Genomic DNA, 27,856 nt, shown 5'->3' with positions numbered 1-27,856 from the left:
TCGCATCAGCATTAAGGAGCATCATCCTTTTGTTTTGTCGTTGAAGAAAGTTCCACAAAAACGGCATCATGCCAGATGATGATAAAGAATCGTCTGTACGGGTGGCCCTCAGGTGAGTAATCTTTTATAAAAGCGTGTTCAGTACTTTCGCACCCCAGAGCTTTGAATTGTGATGAGCTTTGGATGTCATATATCAGGGATAAAAGTAAAGTTATCGTAATTTTCTGGCAACAATGTTTCAGTCGTTGATTGATTCAAAAAGACCTAGTGCCAAGTTTACTTTACTGTGGTTTGATGTTTCTTCATAAGGAAGATTTGTCGTAGCCAAACATTCCCATACATTGGGATCCAGTGTTTATTTGTCCTGTTCTCGGGGTGCCACAAGCACCACATTGCCGTAGCGCTCATCCGTTGCGTTGTCAGTGGAAATTGTTGTCCATATTCATTGCCACTTCCGGGAAGGGAGAGAACCTGACTCAACGAACATTGTTCAGTATGCGACGATCACGACTACGATCCGACGACGTCTCCCATTGCCACTTGATCATGTGGATGATAAAAATTATGATGTTTGACCGCGTCGTGTCTTCTTTCGAATGCAATTGAAAGTGCAACTGCGAGTCGGGTTGTGATGACCTTTGCTTGGTAACGTAGGGTGTTCTTTTTATGCATTCAAATTTTAAATTATACTTTGTTGTTTTGCTTTAATGGCTGCTACACACTTGCCGCAAGACGAAAAAGGCACAAAAGTAATAGGAAAGATCGTTTGCTTTCAATTTGGATGCTTTAATATTATCTGTACGTTTTCGACATATTTTCCGCAATTTGATGGTCGGTAGGTGAAACAAAATTACCTTCAATTGCTTTTCGATTTAAACGTAATAAGCAAGGCCCTTTCCGTGATGCACACCCTTCACTTTGCTAGCAGCAAAAGGCTCGATTGCTATGTTGGCTAATTTGAGAGTTAAAATACCTCACATCGCTTTCTTTTGAATGATTTTAAAACACCCTGTTGAAACTACACTGTTTGTAATGTCGTGTTTTTTCAATAAATTAGGACACATGCTCCTACCTCGACCTTCTATTTACCAAACTTATTTTCATTCATTCTAACCGGTTAAACAAAAATAACGTCTTCCCGTCGGCCGTGTCATGAGCGTAGCGGCCTTGCAGAGTCTTTTCCATTTCAGTAGTCGAAATGGTGACCTTTCTATTGCTACAGGGGGTTTGTTGCGTAGCAGTGACGATCAGTTTCGTTTCCTCACCTTCACCGGTTTTAGGAGGCGCTATTTTTTGGAAGAATAACCTACTATTTGCATGCTAATGCGGATTGCCTTCCCTGGGGGTGAATACTCGTCAATGGAAACCGTGAAGTGAGGTTTGAAATAAGATGTCGAACAATCAGGCCCGTAATGAGTGCGTAGATTGACACCTACTTGAAAATTGTCTCATTTACATGGTAATCTTTTCAAGCGTGTGGAAAAATGTTATGGGTTGTTCATTTTATCTCCAGTTAGGATCGCAGATTATGATCCTCAACTTGATTTGCACAACTCCAACTTCGTCAAATGGGTGGCACCCATTATGTATGCACCAATTTATGTGTCCTGTATCGTGATGTTGAAACGCGCATGATACAATTGCGCTAAACTGCGGTCTAATGAAACAATCAGACGATGGCACGATCGATATCCACGTCTGCGATAAGCGGATGGACCTGGTCCAACTAAGGTCGTCAAGTTGACAACGTGTACCCAAACAGTATTTTCTGACTCACCCGCGGTATACTCCATCAGGGCCTAGGGTTTTTTGTGGCGCATGTATGCGGCCCTCAAAATCTTATCTCTTAACCTTCCTTTAGTCAAATCGAGATACGCGCCTCTAGCGATTTCCCTTCTAGTTTTTTTCCTATGCCGGCGTGGATGTGCGCGCGCGGTTACTGGCATTTCTTTCACAAGAAGCGAGATTTCACGCCTAATGGTCATATCACACTTCGTCAATCACATCCACACGCTGGCGTACGTGTAAGGAAGAGAGGTCGGGACGATTACCTCATCTCACTGTCTACACCGTGTGCGTGAGCGTTTCGTGCTACGCAAATCCATGTCTATATCGACATTGGCCGTCAGACAAATTTCGTTAGACCAACGACGGTCAGGCGGGAAATACTGGTGCAAACGCGTCATCATGGGCAGACGGTAGAGGGTTTGGTTGTTTCCGAATCTATCAAACATCCGGCCGAATGCGAATAGACTTTAATGCCCTGCGGACAAGCAAGCAACGGTCCATATATGTAGATTTCCCGACGAAAAACTCCGGGTGATTTGAAGGAACCGTACGACCGTTGATGGAGATGTTTATTCTGTGGCGATCGAGTCTCGGCGGTTCGTGTGAATGAAATTGTTTATGGTGGTATTGAAAGGGTATTGCTTTTTGAGGAAAGCATGGGCACATTTGAACAAATATTGGGACATTTTGTGATGATTGGAACGTTGCTCAGGTGCTCATGAGCTGAACACACGCTGAAAATCTGAACTGATTATGTGGAAATGATAAGAAAATATTTGCTTTGAACATGCATTCGATGCCTTTGTTGCGTTGTTAATTTTGCTACAATCTGTCGTTTTTTACAAATTTGTTTGCCAGTTGGAAATAGAAGTATTATTTTTCAAATGATCAGCCACGCCTTACAACTATCACCCTGCGACTTGAAAACTCGAACATTTTTTGCTTTCTTGTTCAAAAACTCCTCCAACTCTTTTTTCTTGGGCAATGGTTTGCGGTGAGTGAGCAAACGGGTCATCGAAAGTATCTAGACCATCGCCAACGTTACTGATGCCTTGGGTACGGCGAGCGGCGACAACAAGAGTGAATAGGATCCACAGAAAAATGGAGACTGTCTACGGGGTAGGTCCTAAAATTAGGCATCAATCTTGCGTGACCTCCACGCGACTTAACGCAATTACGCCAGTCCATTTCTGCAATGGTCTCGCCGGCTGGTAGTGAGCTCAATGCAGAATAAAGTATGCCCTATCATGCATCTCGTTATACCCGATGGAACCAACCTTTCACAATGGTTTGCGATACATGCAGGAGATGATATTCGCACGTTGTTCAGGGATTTGACATTTAGTTTGTCTGCTGTTTGCCATGAACTGTTTGGCCGTAGACATTGCGGCGTTAACACAGCTACATTGAACTGAAGAATTACACATTATTTCTGTCTTTAAAATGATTAATGCCACGTTCGCAGGCTAAGTGGTTAAAATCAGAGATCGCGAAGGTATACCGGTACATTGAAAAACTTTATCACTTGTCATTTGATCTGTCGAAATGCCGTTTGCCTAATCGGAACAAAAAGTGAAAGACATTCGATAACTGGAAAATCGATCAGGCCCACGTCAGTGAGGGAGCGACGGCGTGCAGCGATAGTAGCAGTTTTTCCAATCGATTTTGATGACATTTTCACTGGTTTCAAGCCACTGTTACTGAGTAGCAATGCTTCGAACTGGGTGAAAGTACTTTCACTCTGTTGCTACCAGCCAGAGTGTTTTTTTGTAAAAAGAGTTACAAGATCGAATTGCTAGACGACCGCGTGGAATTGATAGTATCAAATTCCGATTCCGCTTGGTGTTACCATGAAACATACCGGGAAAGTGGTCGATTGAAGTATTTTATTGGCGTTTTAATGGTGATTGTCGTACACTCTTTGATTGTGGAGTGCTGTCGTCATACTAAGCGCCACCAGGTTTTCCAACGGTTCCAATGTTTTGTATCGTGTCGTTGTTCCGATGTAGTGTGCTTCGTAAAAACTTAGTGTGTTGAGGTTCTCTGCCAAATAGGCTTGGGCTGTTCCGATAGGTGATTAATCTTATCCTTTCCGATAGGTACATTGCTTATGCGCACAATTCTGAATTCGATGGATCGTTCAGAAATTTCTCGAATGCGCTACCGACGAAATGTGACGCTGTAATCTTGGAAGTAATTTTGCAGAGGCTTCTCAACGTTTAGCGGCTAGATGTTAATGACCTGGTGTTGCATGGAAAACCGATTAAAAGCTGCCCGGCGGCACGTTATTTGATACAATCGTGCGGGTGATTCCGCAATTGGCTTCTCTATCATTTCCGGATGCCTCTTCGCCAGTCGGCAGGGTGCCATTTTTGCGGTTTGAACTCATCGCATCGGTAGAAGCCGCAGCCTTAGTGTAGCTCCCTGAATTGCAAATCAATCGATTGCGGTTTCTTTGATATTATGTGAACAGTTTGCGGCCCCTCGGTTGGCGTAAACGGCGGCACTTTTTTGTCACCTTGTAGATTTAAGAGCAAGAGGTGGTATGAGGGTTGTAAAGGTGTGTAGGTCGCGTGTTTTGTTTGTCTAATCGACGATGGGAAGTCTGCGATAGAGACACCCTCGAACACGCTGGGGACAAACGTGACAAAACAGCACTCGCGCTCGATGACTTCAACAGTCGTGCACTGGCCCCCTTCTTGTCAATAACAATAAATTGCGGTTGAGATTTGTTTGAACGCGAGACCATCGTGAGAAATCGCTGCTAAAGTAACTCTAGAGGAAAACCAGGCTGTGAACATCGGAAAATCACAACGACCCATTATGTTTATGCGCGCGTGCGCCACTGGTCCACAATGTTAAGGTCGCTGAGGACGTCGGAGAACCTTTGAAACGGAAAAAGAGCGAAACACGAATGTGCTTCTTTATGAAGCACCTGTTGAAGCTTTTATTTCCGTCTGAGTTATGATGTATCAACTATAAATTTCTCAAGTTGACCTCAACAACTGGAGAGTTGAGCTCAACAACTGAAGGTAAACAGAAATTTGAATGAAATCGATCAAGTCATGATTGAATGGCTTCCCAATGTTCGGATATTGTTGGAACGTTTAATTTGTCTCATTTAAAAAGCTATCAAATTTTGTTTGAAACCATAGTAATGAGATGGGACTAGCCAATTGCGCCGCACCCTTTTTGTACATCACCCATGTAGACGGGGTTTGGCAGGAAAACCCTACCGACCTATAAAACGACGTAACCAGGTCAGCACTGTGGTGTCGTTGACGCCACATCGTTGTGTTACCTCACAATCTGAGCGAGGTCATCAGACCTTGAGGTTTCAGAATTTCAAGAGCAAACAGTCGATGCGAGTTTGCTGTAAAATCGTACGATTCAAAACTCGCGCGTACGGACTGGTGTTTGGATCATGCCGAAATCTAAAATAAAATTCGTTCAACCACTCAGTAGAGAAAATCACCACACAGTGCAAGTAACTGCGGTAATCTGTCGGTGTTGCTCCTAGTGGTACTGCTTTCTGTTGAGGTAGGATTAAAATAGATCGGTCGATCCAAGTTGAGTACAGCGTCGATGACCTTCTTTTTCTTTAGCCATGTAGTAGGGCCCTTCTTTGAGATGGTATATCAGATGGCAGGTGCCGACGCGATCATTCACAACGAAGCGTGTTTACTATGCTCGGTTACGTGTCTTTGGGATTTGAGTTTATGTGGAGTTGGTTAAAGAAACCAGGAGGAGAAGAATTTTAAAGGAGATTTCAGTTTCGAATTTCATTATGGGCAAACTGACGAGTGGCTGCGGCATCTTGACGTGTCAATAAGGACATGCAGACCACACAGAAGTCTCGGGTACCGGGTTTCGTCATTTATTATTATGGATATTTACTAATCCATTCTGAATAATATAAAAAAATGCTAAATGCTCGATGGTAAGAGTTTGCAGGAGTTGTGTTCGAATGGTGTTAAAGGTACTCAAAGCAACCTTGCGCGCAGTAGCGCACGAGTGACAATTGTTTCTCTAAATATTGTCATCTAGCTCGGTAGTGTTTTTTCCCTTGCTCACTCAAAACGATCACTTTAAACAAGGCGACGGCCCATTGAACCACCCAAAACACCTTGACAGGCTGAGCACGTCCAGCATATGCGTCCTAGCTTGGCTGATTGAAGGAAGGCGAACCGAATATGTCCGAGAAGGCAGACACACAGCGGTCGTTGTTCGCGCCAAGAGGTTGTGGCTGAAGCGTAATGTTTGCGTGAGGCAATGATGCTTGGTAAATATAGGATTGGTTCACGCCGGCCTCACAGGGTCGCGCATCGGTGCTGAGCCGCTGAGCATGATGTTTCATAATCCGCCGAAAAGCGACCACCCTGTTGTGTGTACTGTAATCGCCTCACATGGGGTGGACTCTCGGCTCTGTAGAATAAATAATTCACATCAAAGGTCAATTCTAAGGTTTTTAAAAAATATTCCAATAACTTGAAAATTGTCAACAAGGGAGATAAAACATAAAGCCGAGTAAAAGAGGCATTCATCGGATAAACCGTTCTCTTGCAATAGAACAAAATGTTATTTAATTTCCTTAAATGATTTCGTAACCTTCGCATCCCGTCCAGGGGTGGACAGGACAGCTGGAGGCACTAATTAAACGGCCTGTTTTGGCACCGCCAACGATGCAAGGCAACGTCCATCCTTGAACGCCATGTCGGCATGAGTGAGCACCATTGAGGTGACTTTAATGATATTGATGTGGATTATTTGGTTCAAAATGGATCAATGGAAAGGGTAATTCATTTTTTTGCATAGATCGTACATTTTATTTAACTATCAAAGACTATTACCCTTAAATCGGGCACACTTTCACATGAGTTTGGTGAAGGTGCGTCCCTTCTCACATCATATAGCCGACAGGCATATTAATTTGCTTTCCACAAGGAAAATAACCACGTGCGTGTTCATATGATGTATGCGCTTCCATGATCGATTGGCGTATTGAAGAGGACTGTTTTTCCGGCCAACACAGGGAAGGTGATTGGTTTTGGTTGGCTTCTTTTCCATTTGGATGAGTAAAAAAGGAGTAAACGTGTGGCATTGCATGTCGGTGAAAAGTTGGCGCGTTCATTCCACTCGCTAAATGCACCCGTCAATTTTCTCCGCCGAGTCCGGGAAGAGGAAGCAGAAAATCGATTCGAGAACAGGAAATGATTTGTGTGCCGGCACGCCCGAAGCTGGAGATTGTTAAGGGCCGTATGAAACGTAGGTGGTTCGAAAGGCGGCTGCTGGAAAGGTATCAAATTACAAAACATCTTGAGCGATGGCCTAATTCGAGATCGAGGAAACCATTTGGCACGCTCAAGTGCAGAAGGAAACAGATAATGCGTATGCAAATTCTTGCCACACGAATAAGTGCATACGATTAAGTGGAGTTAAAGCATACATAACTATCTTTACGACTGGCGGCGTGGTGTGTGGTTTGTATTCATCTACACAACGATAGTGTAATTAATAACCGTTGTGCTCTGAGCTCGTATGCGCTTTTTCCAGCAACAACGAATAGTTACAATAAGGAAATGCTTTTAAAAGAAACGTCGTTTGCACTTATGAGCAAGAGTCGCTTGAAGGTGTCAGGCGTAATCGCGAAGTATTATAAATTGCACCGTATCTCTTCTACTGGAGAAACCGTTGTGCACCATAATTTTTCTCTCAAATGCCTTCTGCATGTATTGAGTCTAGTACATGCCGTTGGTTAAATTACCTCCTTTCACAAAGCATTTTATAAATATCGTATGATTGTTTGTTGTATTCAAAAACTCTATATTAAATTATTAGATTGAATGAATATTTAAATCCAATATGAAGACCGTGTTAGCATGAATGATTACCCGTCGTATACAATATTTAATGCACTGTGAAGTTAATTGTCCAGAGTCCTAGGCTGCGAGTCGCGCATGCGCCTGTTTCCCTTCAACTTGTCTAAGTCGCGGCTCGCTACGACATGTCGGCTTATGTCAATAAAATGAAATTAACCCGATCCGCAGTCGTGATGGTGCGCGGTATCGTTTGTATTTTAACCGGTTCGGTGAATTGAGCGACGTAAGCAAATTTGTTAGACTACCAAAGGCTCCTTCTCTGAGCCTCTGCGCAACTATCTCTCCGAGGTTCAAAGAGTGCCGAAGGGTGGCACTTATCATGTTAATACTATCCCGGTTTTTTGCTTGTGATTAAATGCAAGAAAGCCACCGGTAAACGTTATCGTTTTACTTCGAGCGATATCTAAATTGGAAGGGGATAATTGATTATCGGAGTGATTAAATTACGCACATTTGACGACAGTTTCCCGTAATCGTGGTATCGTATTTTTTTACCAGCTTCCACGCGGCTTTCAAAACAAAAGGGTGTATTTTTGTGTTTACGTAAACAGGTTATACCTAATAATAGCATCTGGTTTTTTTTTTAACATCGGTCTGATTAATCTTAAAGTTAATTGAATTGAAAAATCATACCTTAACTTTGGTGTGGCTCGCATTAAGCTGTAATTAGCGTGATTTAATCTGCAATTCAATTAGTATCTATCTTTTAAACTATTTTCCCGTTTCATTTGGCCTGAAAATGAGAAATGAAATTAAATTAATGATTAAATGAACGATTGTTTTCAAATCAAATTAGCTGCCCACGCTAAATCTCATTATTGTGTTATGTAATGTTTTTTTTTTGGGAAATTTGTGTTTTTAATAAACGACGTCAATTAAATATTTAGGTTTCAACCAATTCGAGTGTTTCATTTTATCCAGTTCAAGATGTTTGAACTTTAGTTTTCAACTCAAATTGCAATAAATATCGTCATGACTAAATGTGCAATAGTACGAATATTAACATATCTAATATGTTTTTCCTTTTGTTATCACATCATATTCTTCACAAATTGTATTCGAATTTAAAACGATGGCATAGCAAAACTATACTTTATTGATTTTTGTTATTACGAAGCGAACGATTCTTTTAAAACCTTGATATGCGACGCAATTGGCCTTGAGATAGGTGCATTCTTTCTATGCCTGTATCTAATAGAGTTTTCAATTCATTCGTATTGTAACACTCTATTCGATCGATTTAATTTCGATCCATTTAGCTGTTAGTCGTCGTTTAGTGTTTGTGATTCGTTTCCTACGTCATAGACGAGACATCAGAAACGTGTGCAATTTGATTGCTTTTTTCGAAGCCCCTATTATTACCCCGTAAGGGTATTGGAAATTGATGTAAAAAAACCGTTCAGTACGAACGGTGGTCAATCTTTTTGGCAGCTTAGTGAGGATCGATTTTTCGCTCACAATAGTTTAGTTATTTTTAGCTATGGATTTTTAGGCGCCAAATGCTGATGTAAAAAAAAAGTACAGTATTTTTTTGTCCACGACTACGAGTAATTTTGTGTTTACCTTTTATAGCATCTGACCTTAAATTTAAAAAAGTATCAAAGGCTGGAATCGCAGGTATTCTGGATGAGGCGGATCTGCTAATTTGGTTACCGATACGGTACAGCTCTTGACATTTTGCTTTCAAGATTTGTAAGTGGAAAGATCTCTTTGCTTTCGAAAGACGGTGTAGGATTATGGCCATACCATTGTCGTGGGATTAGCGCTTTTTAATGATCTTGGTAACACATGAAATAAGGAAAGTGCGCGTTGGTGGTTGAAGGATCAATGCAGTCCTTGAGAAATTCAGAAATTCTCTCTGTTTTTCTGCAAACTAAAGTAATTGCGGTATGGAAATATTGAGTATGATCTGTTACGAATAATCACACTTCTTAACATTAGGAGTTTGCCAAAGTGTGATGAGAATTAAGCTGTTAAATAAATGCCAATAAAGACGATAAAAGGTGCGGTGCCACTGATCCAATGGTTCAGTTGTTTGTATAATTAAGAAATTAAACATGCCATTTAAATAAACCATTATCCACTTACTCATCTCCTCTTACGTAACGCGCAAGTAAGAACTAGCAGCAGGTTTCGATAGCGAGTTGCGCGCGCTTTGATCATCCACGGTCATCTCCGGCGAAATCAAACAGTGCCATCTGTTGGGCCATCGATAAACGACGCGGCGCAATAAAACATGTTCATTTGTGCAAACGTGGGCGATGGTGGCATAAACGAGCTGAAAGAGGAAGCACATAGATGGCGTCCTGTCTGTTGGGTGAGGGCCGGTCGTTTTTCGTACCATACCGATGTCGGCGCCATTCGGGCCCACTTCCTACTGGGCATATTCGTGTCGTTTTCAGTGGTCAGCTGTTTGGAGGAAGATCCATTAAAGAAACAGACGACCCGCTTGCTGGATGTTGGTCTGAAACCTGCCACATACTAAGGGTACGCGGACCATGCTCACCTCCTCCCAATGCTTACGACTACGCTAGTGGGTGCTCTGGTGCATATGGTCTGGTCAAGGACGACCAGTTTCGTACGATGACGATCGTCAACGGTCGGTGCAGCGTCTCGTCCGCGTTGCGTAAAGTTCTGTTTGCGTGAGCGCCCGCGCGAGATAGTTTCATTCATGCGCACGAATGTTTGGACGTTCGAAAGGTTTGTTTTTTTTTCGGTGGGCAAGCAAGAGCTTCCAGGGTTGATACAGGGGAGTGATATGCGTTAAGTTATGGGGAAGGTTACCGTCAGTACACCTACGCAACATGTCGTGCAGTTAATAACCTTCTTGTCGTTCTCATTTTGAGTTCGATCGGGCGTGCGATATGTTTTATATATTCACTGCTGTTGGGTTTGTTGGTGGATTTTTTCGACAATAATTTCTTGATTTTTTGCTGATATATTTTTTATTGATTTATTTTATTTTAACATTATAAATTTTTGATTTATGGTCGATAAATGAAAAAAAAGAATGTGTTTGTTTATCATTATCTTATTTTTAAAGGTTTTTTTTTTAATTTATGATTCGAAAGGCGAGATTGTATTTTGTTTAGCTTATCTTTTGTTTAAGATAACATAACAAAACATTGACTGTTATATCAAATATTTGTGCCAGGTGGAGTGAAAGGCATTCCTCTAAACAGCCACTGAGAATCCCTTTTCAAATATAAAATAAACGTTGAATAGTTATTTTTTCCAGCAAACGTAATAAATTTTTAATTATGCGATTGCTCCAATTGAGGGCGTCATTGGAAACAAATTGTGAAACAACTTGCCGTGATTTTCTTGTACTTTTTGGATTAAGAAATGATATACAATTAGAGAAAAAGGGCGATTCTCCGATGCACATTGTGAAGAAGATAAAATCTTAAGCATCTTCTGTTCATTTGCGGAAACAGAGCGCTGTTGAAAAAAAAACACAAACGCTATCAGGCTATTAGCTGTTAGATTACTGTATGGGTAACAACAAAGGGAAGATATACAACTTCCCGCTGATGGCTCATCTCAAGGCATTAATGAATGAATCTTAAGGAGATTACATCGACGAGAAAAAAACCTCCCCCAATTCGCATTCCTTTACGTGTGATAGTTCGCACAGAGGTTAACGATCTCGAGACTGTCGGAGCATCTCAACAAGTGGCAAGCGATATTTTGTACGATCTTTGAGCTGATGCTGAGGCGACCAGCATTTCCCGATGTGCAACTGTAAGATCAAAACTAAACCGTGGAAAAATTTAGCAGCAGAGGACTAAATTATGTTGCATGGCCAATTAATTAAGCCACCGCCCTCCTGTCGACAATGCGTGGGGTTTACTTGAGCTGAGAATTAGGGAATGACGGTTTCACGGTCCGGATTTCGGCGCATGAGCGCTTGGCCCCGTTGGCAGGAAATAAAAGCGTGCCAAGAGTCGCCCGTAGTGCAGGAAATATATTGTTCCTTTTTGTTGTGAGTATTCGTGTGCCTTTTTGAATGTTTAATGATACATGTTTCTTGGTGTCTTTTTTGAGCGTGCACGCGAGAGCATCGTTATAGGTAGATGGAGACAGTCTTTTATTTGAAAAAGTGGATGGAAAAAGTAATACCGAATTAGGTTTCCACTCGGATGTTTCAGTGAGAGGCTAAATTCATATATCGAAACACTATTATTGGCGTACTGTTTACAATCTAGTACATTCTCATTACCACCTTTATTTTGATGAACCGTTCTAATGCACCTTCCTTAGAATGCATAATCCATTGGTACGAAATTTCCATGTTTGACACGCTGCGGTTGTGGGAATTTATATGTGTTAATTTTCCGCTGGCGCACCGCGCACAGCTAACAGGATCTATCCACGTGGGTAATTGGCGGAGAAAGAGAAACTCTCGACGCGAGAATAATGTATGCACTTAAAAGAAAAGGCAAATAAGCATGCAAATACGGGTCGCCACGCGATCCCGTTTTAGAATGTAATCGTGCGGGAGGACGTCTCAATGGGTTGAGAATGTCTCGTTCATATATGTTTCCGTTTTTGGATCGGGGTTATAAGACAGCTTTCCATCTATAGCAGCATGTTTTGAATTTCTATCCGTGCTAATACTTCGCATTGTACTGAGTTTTTTTAAAAGATTTATCATATTTTTTTTATCATATGCGTTAAAAAATTTAGATAAGTAAAAACTATAGAATCAAAAATACCTTTATGTTGATGCATATTAACCTTGACATTGTACATGACGTACAGTAGCAGCCTAGGTGTGGTCGTTAAAACCGTGCACAGAATTAATGATCCAACGAGCGTCATATCAACGGTGACGTCAAGTAAACAAAAAATCACTAGTTAAACCGGTATTATAATAGATAGACATTAATTAATGGAAAAAGTGTTCGTCGGGCGTACGTGTGGGTGCGCTGAAAAAAAAGCAAAAATAAGTTAAAAACATGTAAAGTTGATTCATAGGTGTGTTGGGCGGGAGAACTGTGCGAGATCGTGAGAAGTTTATTGTCAGTTAGTAATGCAATAAATATTCCTAACACTAAGTAACACAAGTATATGGTTTTTTATTGAACTAACCATCTTTTACTAGATGTCACATTTGGCCAGCTGATATGCAACAAGATGTGTTATAGGATTAAATCACACGACAATTAATATTGTTTTTGAATAAACATGTTTTGTTTTTCATTTTCAATTCATATTGATTTCATTTAACAAGCCCATGTGAAACAGGAGCCTCTCACGAAGTCGTGCTGTTATGCTGCGTGTTATTAAGAAAATCAGGTTTCATTCGGTTTTTTTAAACCTCTGCAAAGGTTTATCTTATCTATAGGTAATGGCTCATATAGGGCTGCTTATACGAGCAAATGGTTTCAGTTATGGTTTTAAATTGTCGTTATTCATTCGGCTTGGGAATATTGATTCAACTATCAATGAAGTTTAACTAACTGAGATTCGGAATCATCAGGTCGGGTGGATGTTAAGTGGTGGCGTTTCACGATAATAATAATAATAATAATAAATCCTATCTATTTTTCCCCACGACAATGAAATGATCGATGCAATTGAATAGTACGCTCGGCCCTGGCAATGTAGGCAATGAGTGCGTTTCATTTAACGCTAATTGTTTCACACGTATACGATGCAAGCAACGGTTGCTGGCCACGATGAGAGTTAAATGTGACAGCAAAGAAAGTTTCCTTCCTTCCCGTGCTATCATTTTCCTACAGGAGGATAGACTATGCATTAAGAAGTAGTTATTGCTGAACACATGGAGTCGGCGCAAAACAATGGCAGCGGATAGTGGTACTTTGATAAAAAAAATCAGCATTGTACAGTGTTAGATAAGGAACGTGAGTTGTTTAAAAACACGTACAAAAGGTGTTTGCTTTGTCTGAGAGCGGTTGCACTCTTTCATTTGGTGGTTTTTGCTCACATTCCCATGGGATAGTGTGACTGTTAGTATGAAATAATTTAATAAGCATGGTTACTTATGCCAACACAAATGTTGTTTTACTTTGACTGCAATGTTTTTTTGATAGGTTCTCTCGAAAATCGTACATTTGTTTCTTTTTTACTGTCAATAAAATGTCCGATGGCACATAAACATTCGTCCTCTTCAACATCTCCAGCTAAATCCATAATACTTGACTTGTCTGCCCCAGCGTAATCAAAAGTAAACTTCTCCGATGTTCTTGCTTGAACCATAACACGGTAGTTATGCCTATGCTAGCAGAAGACAACACTTTATTTGTGTAAAGATAATGCCATTGTACTGGAAAAGCACCTGCAAAACTAAAATCTGAACGTATACTAATGGCATGGTGATGTCATTATTATCGGGAGGGTAGTGGACATTCTGCAAATATATAAAAGGAATGATTATTGTTATGAAGCAATCCATACCGGTCGAGATCCACCGGCAGTTGATTTCCTGTGCGCCATTACCTTAAAAAGGTATAGGCAGGGATGGATCAGGAATTAAATACGCATAGACACAAATACTACTCGTTTGAGGATATTTTTGTGTACAGCTATCGCTGTAAAAGCAATGCTACCGTGGTGCAAATTCGTTTGTAGTCTTGAAGACCTTTCGAAGCTTCACCGTCTTGGCGTTTTGTTTCGTGGCTTCTCGTACGTGAAAGAGTACACTGAGTGTCAGTGTGCATAAAATGTCTTAAAGTGCACCAGCACACACCCGCATAACTTTCTCATATTTCGCTAGAAACCCCGGAACGTGATCTAGGCAAACAGAGGTAAATTTTGTCTTCATTCATTTGGTCGATCCTTTAGGCGTTATCCGACACCATACTTTAATGCCCTCAGCTTAGATAGTCACGATATGGAAAGGGCAGTCGAACGAGTGTAGGAAAATTTAACTCGACTTCACGTGCGTCGTAAACAAATCTGAAATCAGGAAAGGTGGTTGAAGGTAAAGTTACTTTTCATAACCCTTGGATATATTCTGTGGAGCTAGCACGTGTTTAAAAGTTATGTCCATTCGAATTTCATACCGTCTGCTTACAAATGATTCCATCTTACGATGTATAGAGTTACTCATGGTTTTGCTCAAGTGGAGGTGCATTTTCATGGAACAGCAAAATCAGACACACGTTGCATGCGGTGTTTATGGTAAGAAGCAAAACGTGCGCCGGATTTTGTTTGCTGTTCCATATTCGTCCATCTTTTCGTTTTTAAGACAGCTTTTCCGCACTTTGTGTTAATCCGGCTAACATGTTCTTCCGGAGGCAGTTGAGTAAGCATGTCTGGAAGACGAATGAAGTATCAACGATGGCCGACACTCGACCGATCACGTACAGATCATTATTTTTGAATGGGTTCGTGATTGCATTTTTGATGCTATTTTAATAGTTTTATTTTCATGAGGTTCAATCGCTTAGCATGTGTATGTGCCATTTAGATACAAGTCTACATGAGAAAAAAACATTCAGCTATATTATTGTGAAGCTTATTTCTCTGTCATGTACTGTTATTCAAAGATTTATAAAACTTAAATCTATTTTTAAGGTTTATTTGTCATGTTTTATAATCGATCATATGTCTTACCAAAGAAAAATGAACTAGCGTATAAATCGTAATATCAATCATACTACCTGTTGACAGTGAAGGACGTGCGCGTAGGGCGAGAGGGAGTTATACATAACGCCCATTAGCGAGAATGTGTCTACGATCGTGTCTAGTGTCGGTACTAAGATTTTCCTGTATTGCCAAAACGAAAATGCAAGACAAGTTTTAATCTTATCGACAGTTAGCGTTTATTGTAACGGGTAGCTCTTTTAGTGCATTAGATTGCACATGTGGAAACTACAACAACGGCTTAGGCGAGAGTTGGTAGCAACGTAACTTTCGACGTGTTGGAAGCTACTCAATGTTTCACCCAATGAAAAGAACTTACTTAGTCAGCCGGGAAATATTTTAATCTTCCGGCATAAAGGTGACTGTTTCCGCTTAGACAATTCCGTGTGGTCTTGAGGGATGTATGAAGGCAATATGTTTGTCTGGATAATAGAGGGACATAGTGGGTTTTGTTAATGACCAGTGAGATCCATCCAATGGGCACAGGTTTTCTGGTTTACTTGATGAGCTACAAGGAAAGTTATTATACAACAGATTCCACCTATACAACAGTTGCATATATATTGTCTTGTCAAATATACATAGGCGCCTGGTTGGAGATCACTAACCGATGTAATTCAGATCCTTTAATCGATTTTTTTTGCATACATGTGAGATAATTTGGCTAGAATAATCTAGGTAACTCTACTTTTCCACTAAAGCTCGTTTCTCTCTCTTCTCTGCAGTGTTGCAAGAAAAAAGGTCTTTATGATAGTCGTAGAGTTGTAATTGCATAGTTCACCATTAATCATCACTGGCTTGTATCTCATCAATACCAAATTGCTTACGATTATTTATCATGTAGGCGCGAGGGCTGCTTCACAACGCATTTGATCTGCTTCGTGCGTTACTAACTGTTTCTCTTGTTGTGGATATCTTTTCAGAATTCGTCCACAGATACCGCGTGAGCTAATCGATATGTGCCGGGTGTGCACGCAGGTCACGCCTGGCGAACCTCAGGTTCTCCTCGGATCCGATAAGGCCTTTACCTTCGACTATGTGTTCGATATGAGTACGACGCAGGTAAGTGTTGTTGTACAAAACTTCGCAAAGGGCCCTAGACTTTACGGAGGAAGAATGTGTGTCCATGAGCGGGTATCGGACGTGGGGGTCTCCCATGTTGCGTAGGTTGGATCATGTAAGAGCCTATAGGGCTATTTTGAACGCTGGTGGTAACTGGCCTTCATTCTACTGTAACGAGAAATCAGCTGAGTAACAAGGCTTTGTGAATTTGAGATTGATCCCTACACAAATTCATTCTCGGTAATTGTTTTTGGCCGGACATTTTGCTAAAATTTATGATTCTTTGTTGGTTAGTAGGAATAAAACTTGATTCGGCAATGCGGTCTGTGGTTAAGGCTGTAAATGCAACCCCAAAATGTATAAAATTAGTTTTTATCAAAAAAAAAAAAACAAATGCGCAAATACTATTTGCATATGCACTTTGTCTAACAAACTCGCATGTAAAAAAAAAGAAACCTAATGCAATCGTACATTGTGCAACTTGTATTTGAAGTAAATTGAGGGCCGAAAAGTTCAACGCAGAAGATAGCTTGTATAGCAATACATATGCTATGCATTGTATATGTGAACGAGCGATGATGTTGATGCTCTTTTTGTTTTCTCTATACCATTATCAAGATAGCGACCCGAAATGGAATGCAGGTTAGTGGGGTTTGGTGATATGCTTTGTTTGTTGTTCTATAACACGTATATGATCAAACCTGCGGATAATGATTTCCTCATGTTTCTTTCAAGAAGGGTTCTATTTGCTTGAAGCATGATATATGTGCTTTGAACGGGTGTCACATTTAAACATAGCTTTGTGTAAGCGATGTTGTACTGTAAACTGACTCGTAAACATTACCAACATAGTGAAAAAAAAGAACACATCCAAGACATATAAAGGGGAGAATCATAATCCCCTGGAAAAGACGGGAAATGTTGAATGCCACATTTTCCGCTATGTGATCCGTCTTATAGCGGATGTGCCTGTGGAGTTTTGTTTTCTGGTTTGGGAACTTTTCCATAAAGAAGCAACAGCAATAAGAAATTACGGACACCCTGTGTGTAGTACTGCTGCGCTGCCGCGTCTCCACTCGATACTGGTTCATATTTTCTCATCCCAAAGCTTACCCGCGGGATTTGTGTTTATTTCCACCGGTGATGACGTGAGGAGGCCCGGTCGAAGAGATGCTGCCGTGCATTACCTAATTGTTTGTGCACGGAAATGTGGAGCGTGGAATAACGCCGATCTGCATCATCACGACAGGGCCAGCATTTCCATGTAGGGCCAACAGTGACTTGTTGGGAGCAACTAATTCAACAGTATGGGCTGTACCTCTTTTGTGGTACGTGATTTGTCGCTGCAATGTAGTAATATGCAAAACAAATGGATACAATATGCTCTCAAAAGGCACTACATATCTGCGCACACGGAACGAAAAAAAACATTTTTTGCAAAAGGATTTTTCATATCACTTATTTGGCATGACACGAGATCTTTCTGTACGACGTCATGACTCCAAAATGAGAGTGAGACTAAGTATACTTAGTAAGCTTTAAGATGATTTACATTCAGATATTAAACTATACCTTTCAGCTATGTTTGCGGGTGCAACGTAAGGTTATTTATCTTTTATGTGTGTTTTGTTTTTGCATTGCAGGTATCTGTGTATAATAGTTGTATTGAAAAATTGGTAGATGGAGCTTTGAAAGGTTACAACGCTACGGTGTTGGCGTACGGACAGGTGAGCGGCTTGAATTGTGTTGTTGCATACAGTCAATTGATAGAATGTAGTAAATCTTCACCGTACTTTTATCCCTATGGTAGACTGGATCAGGCAAGACGTACACCATGGGTACTGGATTCGAACGAGCCGTACCGGAAATGCAGGAAGGTATCATACCACGAGCAGTACGCCATCTGTTCGAAGGCATTGCACAATTGCAGCAAAATCCGTATGATGAAGACGGCACCTATCTCGGAGCGGTGACTTTCAGCGTCGCGGCACAATTTATGGAGCTTTATAATGAAGAAATAATCGATTTGCTCGATCCTTATAATAAGGTATTACCGTATGCTTGCCAGAAATGTGGGACTTTAATTTAGAAAGATTTCCAAACGTTACTTCTTTCTTGCAGGGTGGACGTGTATTTAAAATTTTTGAGGATGCGAATGGAGGCATTTCGGTGGCAGGTGCAACTATCAAACCACTAACAGGACCTCAAGAAGCTCTTAGTTGTCTACAGCAAGGTGCTTTAGCCCGAACCACGGCCTCCACGCAGATGAACGAACAGTCGTCACGAAGCCATGCTCTGTTCACCATTCTAATACGGCGACAACGCGTCATGTCTGCAGAACAATGCGGTAATGTTGATGGTGACACGGAAACGCTCACTTCCAAGTTTCATTTTGTCGATCTGGCTGGTTCAGAGCGACTAAAGCGCACCGGGGCCACGGGTGAGCGGGCTCGTGAAGGAATTTCCATCAATTGTGGCCTGCTGGCTTTGGGCAATGTGATATCTGCACTTGGTGACAAAACAAAAAAAGTGTCCCATGTGCCGTACCGAGATTCGAAGCTGACGCGATTACTACAGGATTCGCTAGGAGGTAATATACTCTTTACTCGCGTTGCTTTCTTCGTCGGTTTTTAATATACTAATTGCATTCGAACGTTCTTTCATGTCTGGGAACAGGCAACAGCCAAACAATAATGATTGCCTGCGTTTCACCAAGCGATCGTGACTTTATGGAGACCCTCAACACATTGAAGTACGCCAATCGGGCGCGAAACATTAAGAACAAAGTACAAATCAACCAAGACCAGAGTTCGCGAACCATATCGCTGTTGCGGCGAGAAATTGCCAATCTGCAACTGGAGATTCTCGAATACAAACAGGTAGGTGGTGAACGAGAGGTTGTGTGTTTGTTGTCGAAGACGACTATCAACCATTTCTGAATGTTGTAGGGCAAACGGAGCGTGGATGCTGAGGGTAACGCAGCGATCTCGGATGTGTCGCTAGAGAACGCAATTTTAATGCAAGACAATAAACGACTGCAGCAACGTGTAAAGGCGATGCAAGAAACCATCAACTCGTTGACAGACAAAAATTCAGCGCTCCAAGCGCAGCAGACAATGTCTTCGTTGGTTAGGTCTTCCGCGGGTGGAGATGGCGTCAGTGCCACCTGTCCAGCAAATGGCACCAACCCACTATCTGGTGGGGGGAACGATTCGGCTATGCAAGAGCTGATTGTGGGTTACATAAGTGAGATAGAAAAGTTAAAGGCTAAATTGATCGAATCGGAACAAATGTTCCAGCAGTTTAAGAAAGCCAAGCCATCGCAATCCAAGCTAGGCCTCAAGGGATATCCTTTCATCGAAGACAACCCGGAAACGATGATCAATCTGCTGAAGCACGAAATGGAAAAGGAACGAGAAACACTAATGTCCCGTTCGTTACCGGGTCTAGAAAATGATTCGAGCAGTACCTGTTTGGGGCAGGATTCGGATAGTGAATCGGACACTGAGTCGGACGATAAGGCGGAAGAGCTGCGCGCGGAAATATGTGACGTAAATTCGGACATTGAGCTCAAGGTACGTCTAATCGAGCAATTAGAAGAGTCCCAGCAGCGAATGCAAATAATGCGTCAGCAGTACGAGAAGCAACTGAACGTGATGAAGGAAAAGATTGCCAACACCGAACGTGAGCGGGATCAAATGTTAGCGAATTTGATCAATGGAGGGAACGGAGGCCCCTTGAACAGTAAGGGCCAAAGCACAAACAGTGAAGGGGCCATTAAGCGTGTGAAAGAGGACTACGAACGTAAGATTATTGAGATGAAGCGCCAGCTCAATCAAATGCAATCAACGAACAAGGAGCACCAGCGGTTGCTGCGTAACATGCAGGCGCAGGACGTGAAGATAAAAACCCTTCGTGGTGAGCTGGTGGAGCTAAAGCAGGTAAAAACGCGGCTAATGAAGAAAATACAAGAAGAGAATAACAGACATAAAGAGATGGAAAGTCGAAGAACGCGTGAAATTGCGCAATTGCGTAAAGAAACCAGAAAACATGTGAATATCATCAAATCGCTCCAGGCTCAGGGAGCCGCCAAGGATCAGGTACTAAAACGCAAGACTGAGGAGGTGTCAAACCTTCGTAAATCGCAACGTGGTGTGATGAGCCTGAAGGCAGCTGGCCGAGTTGCTACGAAAATCTCCGTCAGCAATATGCTGCAAGGGACGAAGCGCTTTAAAACACGCTGGGACGCTTTGCAAAGGACCATCATGCGTGCTGCCCGTAGCCGACAGGCGGTGCAAGAGCTTGAGATCGAGCTGGATCGCGTCATGCAGGAACGTGACACGTGTAGTCGGGAGCTAACAAACTTGCGGCATCGCAAAAAAGATAACGCCGAGTCTTCGTTGCATGATCTGGTATCCCAAGAGGACACGATCATCGCCAATATGAACTATCTTCATGACACGATAACTGATCTACAAAACTCGATCATCCAGATGGAGGAAGGAAAGGATCTAAGCTCGGAGCACGCGATGCTGCAAACCATTATGGACAACATCGGAACCATCGAGGAAGCGAAGTTTATGCTACAACGAGTGTGCAACATCACGATCGGGCACGTGTGCGATGCCGGTGTTACACAATCGAAGCTGCGTGAGCGGGACGCCCTGTTAACGGAGATGCAGCAGGATAGTAGCGCCCAGGAGCAGCTCCTTCAGTATATGCTAGCCCGGACCCCAGTGCCGGCGACATCTGAAACGAGCTTCAGTTCCGCTCAATCCGCTAACTCGTACGTGAATGCATCGCAGTCGAATTTTATAGAAAATGGTGAACCACAGCCGTCCTCGTCACAGTATCGATTGCTGCACGTTGTAGATTCGACTACACGCAGTCCTTCCCCGAGCAGCAGTAACACGAACCTGTGAGTAAACATAACAAATGTCCTTTCACGAATTTGGCAGCTAGCTGCCAAGTTTTCTTATTTTGATTTTCTACATAAGCTCACATAAAAACGACAAGCTTTTTCTCTCGGAATTTGCGTTGGTTGTATTTGTAAATGAGTGCTTATCATGTTGAACCCAACCTACATTAGATGGTTGTAAATATGTACTGTATATCTGCCGCTCATAAGTGTACTCCAAACAGTGATTACTTAACAAAAATTTAAAAACGTAATTCAACTTTACGGGTGCTATAAAATTTGTAACGTCGACATTATTTTTCTTACTCCTAGCTCACGAAGATATCCACAAACACCAAGAAATCGATCAAACATTGGTTATGAAGTGGTTACGTACAAGTCTGCATCGAATGTACGGATCAATGAAATGAACTGAAGTCTTTGTTTTGATAATTTTACAAATATTGTTCCATTATGTTTACATCGTTTGGAAAGATTTGTGTAAAAAAAAACCTAATTCAATTAATTATTGTTAAGTAATGGGTACATTTAAAAAAATCCTGTGTATTTTTTCTCCAAATTAGTTTAGTTGCTTTCATGCTTGAGTTTGAATTTTCTCTTTTTCTTTTTTTTATCTGGGGCTTTGCTTCCGTTTCTCGCTACTTTACTTCTTTTCTTGCGTCCAATGCAACTTCCCCCTACCCTCTTCTGGTCACAATGCACCCTCGTGACGAACCCATTATATCCGCAATTGGAAATGAATTGAAAATGAAGCGATTCTACCGTCACCTACAGGAACTCCTCGAAACAAAGACGAAACCCCGCCGTGGTGCCTTCGATGGCAACGATTCAGGATTTACTGTACGGCAGCAGCTCGAGCTACGTCGGTCCGGCCGGCGACGGTGCGGTTGGGGACTATCGGTCTGCGAACCGAAGTGTTACAGGCACCGGAACCGGTGGGGCCATCGTTGGCAATGGAGCCGCCGATGACGGCAGTAAGCTTGAAAAAGTGGGTATTTGTATTTATCTCGAGGATTCCGCAGATGACGATGACACGAAGCACCCGCCCTCTCTGCAGGACCGGCACGACAGGTCGGACGTGATGACGCGCTCTTACACGATACTGGACGGGGCGATGGATGCCGTCGCGGCCGCTAACGCAGGTCTACCGACCGCTCCACCGGCTCCTGTAGCTCCGGTTGCTTCCACCAGATCTTTTGTACCGCTTTCGCGTGTTCCCAGTGCACCCGGTTCTCTGAAGTAAGTAGTTACAGATTTGAGGTTTGCTTTCAGTTGTTTTGGGACTAACTTTTGTCTTCCGTTATCCTTGGCTTGTGCTGAGGTTGAATTTTTGTTCCTGTGTGTGCGTTTGTAAGAAGGTTTGCCAGGGGGTTTGTGCGAAGGTGATCCTCATTAACTGCAATGCCAAAGCATCGTCTATCGCTGTAAAATTGGTGTAAAAGTCCTTTCAATGTGACCATTCAGTTCGTGAATTTGTGCATTTGCAGATCATCTTAATTCGCGATCGTATCATGATTTTTTCATCATACCATTTCATAACAAAATCGGACCATGAAGGCTACCGTTTGCTGGAATTTGTTGTAAAACACTAATAGGATTGAGCTGCAGTGATAGGCATGATTATTTGCACGTACTAATTAGCGTGCTGTTTGTTCCCGGACGTGGGCATACTCTTCATGACGTCCGTTAAGTTTCCCGCTGTGACGACTGTTCGAGCCATCATGTATCGTTTTCTTTGTTTTAGAAAAATTCTGCTGCGTCTGCTCGCCACCATCGATATGCTGTATAGCATTTTACCGATACAGGCTTTTCTCGAGCTTAAACGGTTAATGGAGCACAGTTTGGCCACATTAGGTGGACAGCTGTTGCCTTCATCAGTCACCCTGCTGGACAATGGCAGCACCATCGTTTCTTCACCAGTGCAGCGGTACATGGAGCATTCTGCCAAAAAAGAAAACGGATTGATCAAAAGGCTTTAGAGAGCATTCGCTATCAAACAGAGCTTTTCCTTTCAAGGATGTTAATTAATCCCTCAGTTTGTTTTATTGTGTTGATGTTGTTATCCTTTGTGTTGCTTTGTTAAGTTACGGAGATATGTGCACAGTATTTGCGTCTTATCTCGTCACGCTCATGGATTCGGTATTTTTTGTTTGTTTGTTTGTTTGATTGTCTACTATTTCGTTGCAGAAAAATGTTTCTCAGTCCGAGGCTGCACACACATTTTTAGAATTATTATAGACAGCACTAGGAAGAGTCGTGAATCTGCTCTCTCACGGGATAGATTTGAAACAGTGTTCTAGTACATTATGTGATCAAACGCACTGCCATTTAAATAAAGGATTTTTATTATCTTGATGGAATCTTCCAAACTAGCAAGTTTTATTCTTCATACCTTCATTACCTGTTCACAAGCGCACGCACAACGTTTTTTTCCTTCATTTTTTGTATGTAATGGGTAAAGGGTGTGTGTAAGGGTACACTTTACATCGTACACTCGAATACTCGAAACTCAACACACGCATTTTACAGAGGTCTACAGCCGCACCAAGGACTATCGCGCCAGAACAGTACCGCATCACCGCTGCTTGCTCGAAAATCATTTGAAGCTAATGGTGCTCCACCGTCACCGAGGATCAGCCGCAGAACTTTCCCCAGCAAGGTTTCCCCGGGCATGTAAGTATAAGCTTTTTCCCCGTTTAAGGATATTCTTACAACAACGGCCCACGGTGCATACAAGTTTCATTTTTTCATTGGATAAATCTCTGTTTATCCAGTTTATTGAAAGTGAAGTATTATTGTCAGCATCACTTAGGCTTCGTTTATGATTTTGTGTGTGTTTTTTTTACAACGTCAAAACATCCTCCGCCATTGCTGCCTTTTCAGCGGTTTAATAAGTGACCAGCAGTTTAAGAATTCGGCGGTCTACTACTACGGTAAACGATGACCGAATCTAGGAGATGGTGCTGCGTGCGTAAAGGATGCGGTGAATCCTTTTATCTGCACACACTCCCACACACACAAAGGCACGCATCAAAGCTAACTGGCTTACAAGAAACATTCGTTTGCGTTCAATTGTCCACTTGCCAGTGGATAGCTCCATTTTCAATCCAAGCCAAACTAATACGTGAAACGGAGTATTAATTAGCTATTAATCAGTTATCAGTGAATTTTGGTGTGGGGTTAGGAAAAGTGTTAGTATATTTTGGCTAACAGAACGTTTTTTATTTAAGGCAACACATTAGGATCATTGATCATCAACAAGAGGATGTATTTTTCCACCTTTAATCGATGGGATTGTTCGCAGATTTAAGTTTTAAAAAAAAGTTTAAAAAATAACGTTAAGCGAATAATAAAATGTTGTTTTTAATTTTCAGATAAATGAGAATGCTTTTTTTTTCAATGCATAACATGGCATGTTTTTTTTCTTTTTAAACTTTCGTTAGTTCTGTTAGGTTATTACTGTTTTTTTATCATTTCAACAGTGGCATTAATCCAAGATACAAACATCTTATCTTTTATTTTCGACCTAATTCATCATCGTCATGAACGCCTCAAACTAACCATGTCGCGCGCCTGATCGATTGGCTGTCTGGATGTCTAACCGAAACTACCCCAACGCTGGCTCAAATTGACGTGCGTGTTTGCTGTGTGCTTTTAATGTGCTTCCCGTGTTTTGATGTTTGCCGGCGTGCTCTTGCTAAACTGACCGCGTTGCTGTCTGATAACATAACAACCATTTCATACTGCAACAACCAACCTGCACAATTCAAAACATAACTATGCTGCACCCTAATGCACAAAAACCAATGCGCCAATGCAGTGAGGATTCGGGTGACGTACCAACATCGCCACCTGTGTACCGGCGCGGAGTTTCCCGCGAGGACAATGGGGACGTATTTTCGCGTCTCGGTGCTGGAACGCAAGATCCCCAGCCCGGAGGGAACATTAAGGAGCTCAATGGAAGGGTAAGTTGACGTGCAGCCAAAAGAAAAGGACGGAATAAGGCCACTGTTTAACTGCAACTTTCTTTTCTAACAGTACAAGGCCGGTTCTCCGCTGATCTGTACACATGTGGTCGAAGGACACACAAACTCGGTGCTGTCGATAAAGGTCAGCAATCAGATGCTGTTCACGGCGGCCGCAGATCGCACGGTAAAAGTTTGGGATTTACGTTCCAACTCGACACCGCACTGTTTGACTGGCCACCTCGGACCGGTGGCGGCCGTTGAGTACGATCGGGCGAACAATATGCTGTTCTCTGCTTCGGGAGCTTTCATCAAGGTGTGGGACCTACGAAGCAGCAACATACGTCCCATAATTACTCTATGGTAGGCAACGAGTGTTGAAATATGGGTGCCAGAATACGAGTCTAGGAAACTTCAACAAAGCCCTCTATAATTTACCCTCTTTTACAGCTCTTCGGGCATAACCTTACCTTCGAACGCGACGCTCTCTGACTTAGTACCGGGAGAATGCTCCATCACAGCCCTTACGATGGGTGCATCCGGAAAGCTCTACACGGCGGCATCTGATAAAGTGCGATTTTGGGATCTACGGCAGTTCGCATGTCTGGGACGACTTTCCGGCGGCCATCAGGCAGCCGTCATGTGCTTGACGGCCTGGGAAGGACCTAACAACACCGATCTGGTCGCAACTGGCTCCAAGGACCATTACGTGAAGGTGTTTGAAGTGAACTCGACTGGTGGCGTAGTACAACCGCTGCTCAATTTGGAACCTCCGCACTATGACGGTGTGCAGGCGCTGGCAGTTGCGAACGATGCCATCGGTGTCGATGCGGAGTTGTTTTCTGGGAGTCGGGATTCCGGGATCAAAAGGTGGGACCTGCGAAACGGAGAGCTCAAGCAGTCGCTCAACAACGCCCACAAGGGTTGGGTGTCCGGGATGGCAATCTACGGCGATATTCTACTGTCTAGCTGTCGTGGTGGCGTTGTGCGCCTATGGAATATTAAAACATGCGACAGTCTAGCCGAAATGAAGACGGAACAGTCAATCAACGACATTGTCACGAGCGATAATCGCGTCTTTACCGCGTCCAAGTGAGTATCCTTTTGCTACATTCCGCAATCTTTATCCTAGGGGTTGATATGTCTTTCGGGGATGTTTTATTTCTTCTTTCAAATTAATATTCTATATATGGTTCGACATGGTAATACTATGAATCGTTTATCGTGTATGGTGCTTTTGTCGATGGGTTGGTTTTACGGTTTTCTTTTTTTCCTCTTTTCTCTTTTCCTGCTCTCGTTGCGATTTGCGTATCCAAAAAAAACAATGATGTTACAATTTTGCCCACGCATAGTTCCGGTGAGGTACGGATCTGGCGATTTGTAACCACCGATTGGGATACGCTGAACGCTTCTTCATCCGGTGCAGGATCGGTCAGTGCCGGGTGCAACGGTGGTAGTAGTTGCAGCAGCAGTGGCACTGTTGCTTCTGTAGCTGGTACTGTAGGTGGTGGTGTTGGTACTAAAGCGAAACGTTAAATCGAATAATGTTGAAGAAATCCTCTGGTTAAATGAGAAGGATGCAGCTGAACAATACGTAGAATTGACACAACTTGTCATCTAACGCTACAATTTTAATGCTCTAACTATCTTAATCAACTCTCGTGATGGTGTTTCAAATTAGACTGTAGACTCACTTTCCAACTTCGCATGTGATAGTTTGTATAACAGCAAGGTCAACTATAGTATATAACTGAAGCAAAGCAATGGAAGACTAATGCTAGGAGAGAACGTGAGATTGAGCAGAAATGGAAAGGATCAAATATGTCAACAAGTATGCATTTTGTCGTTGGTAGCTTATTTAAAACTGATTGCAGGGATTAGCAGACACTAGAATAGGAGACAGACTGTATGTTGTTCGTTCTATGGCGAAATTAGGCGACACGCGAGGATGAGCTTATGATTACGATACATCATGCTTCTTAATTCGTTCACAAATAACCTGCTTATTGTTTTGTGTGTTCTGTTTGTTAACACAGTGTTTGATGCGCGTGTTTTAGGATCAGCTTTGTTTTTGTTCACTAACCCGTTTGTAATACTGAATACTATCACTGTTCACATTGAAAATAGTCTCATTTACACTGCAGGAAAATGAAAGCAAATTTGGGCCGCTTAGTCAATTTTCTGCGCGTGTATAAATTGTATCCATTCTGTATGTTATCAAACGGAGTACATATGTTTTCTTTCCATTCTCATAAGCTGATCCAATAATTAACTTCTGTACCAATGCAGGAGTTGTGTTCTAGTATAGTGATAAAAAATGTCCTCAACCATGGTACTGTGCACTTTGTGGCGTTTAACTGATACACGATTTATTTATTATTTATTTTCTATTTCGACCGAAAGGATGTTGGCTAAATTAATCATCTGGCTGATGGTACTGGTGTGGACACTAGAGGTGGTAGTGTTCTTCTTCTGTCCTATTAGCTGCTGTAAAAGAACGTAGGGGATTATGGTCGAAATAAATATCATTCGTTTCGATAACAAAAAATAGACACCGTGGAAGGCAAAACACAACAAAAAAATACAACATTCCATTTCAGTTACTTTGAGTGAATTACGATACGGTTTAT

At 42.1% G+C, this 27,856-nt stretch overlaps 1 protein-coding gene across 1 annotated transcript; it reads left to right on the top strand.

The window, feature by feature from the left end:
- Positions 1 to 68: 68 nt before the first annotated feature.
- Positions 69 to 26,762, top strand: LOC128724035 (kinesin-like protein KIF21B). Its single transcript, XM_053817799.1, has 13 exons — positions 69 to 112; positions 16,205 to 16,343; positions 17,987 to 18,070; positions 18,154 to 18,390; positions 18,465 to 18,933; positions 19,020 to 19,222; positions 19,292 to 21,261; positions 22,015 to 22,500; positions 23,791 to 23,934; positions 25,082 to 25,226; positions 25,300 to 25,589; positions 25,677 to 26,318; positions 26,579 to 26,762. The coding sequence occupies exons 1-13, from the start codon at positions 69 to 71 to the stop codon at positions 26,760 to 26,762; spliced, it is 5,037 nt and encodes a 1,678-aa protein (XP_053673774.1).
- The last annotated feature ends 1,094 nt before the right edge of the window (positions 26,763 to 27,856 follow it).

The sequence above is a fragment of the Anopheles nili genome, chromosome 3 (genome assembly GCF_943737925.1).
Source record: "Anopheles nili chromosome 3, idAnoNiliSN_F5_01, whole genome shotgun sequence".
Taxonomy (NCBI): domain Eukaryota; kingdom Metazoa; phylum Arthropoda; class Insecta; order Diptera; family Culicidae; genus Anopheles; species Anopheles nili.
The sequence above is the reverse complement of the archived record's forward strand: the minus strand, read 5'-3'. Positions and strand labels throughout refer to the sequence as shown.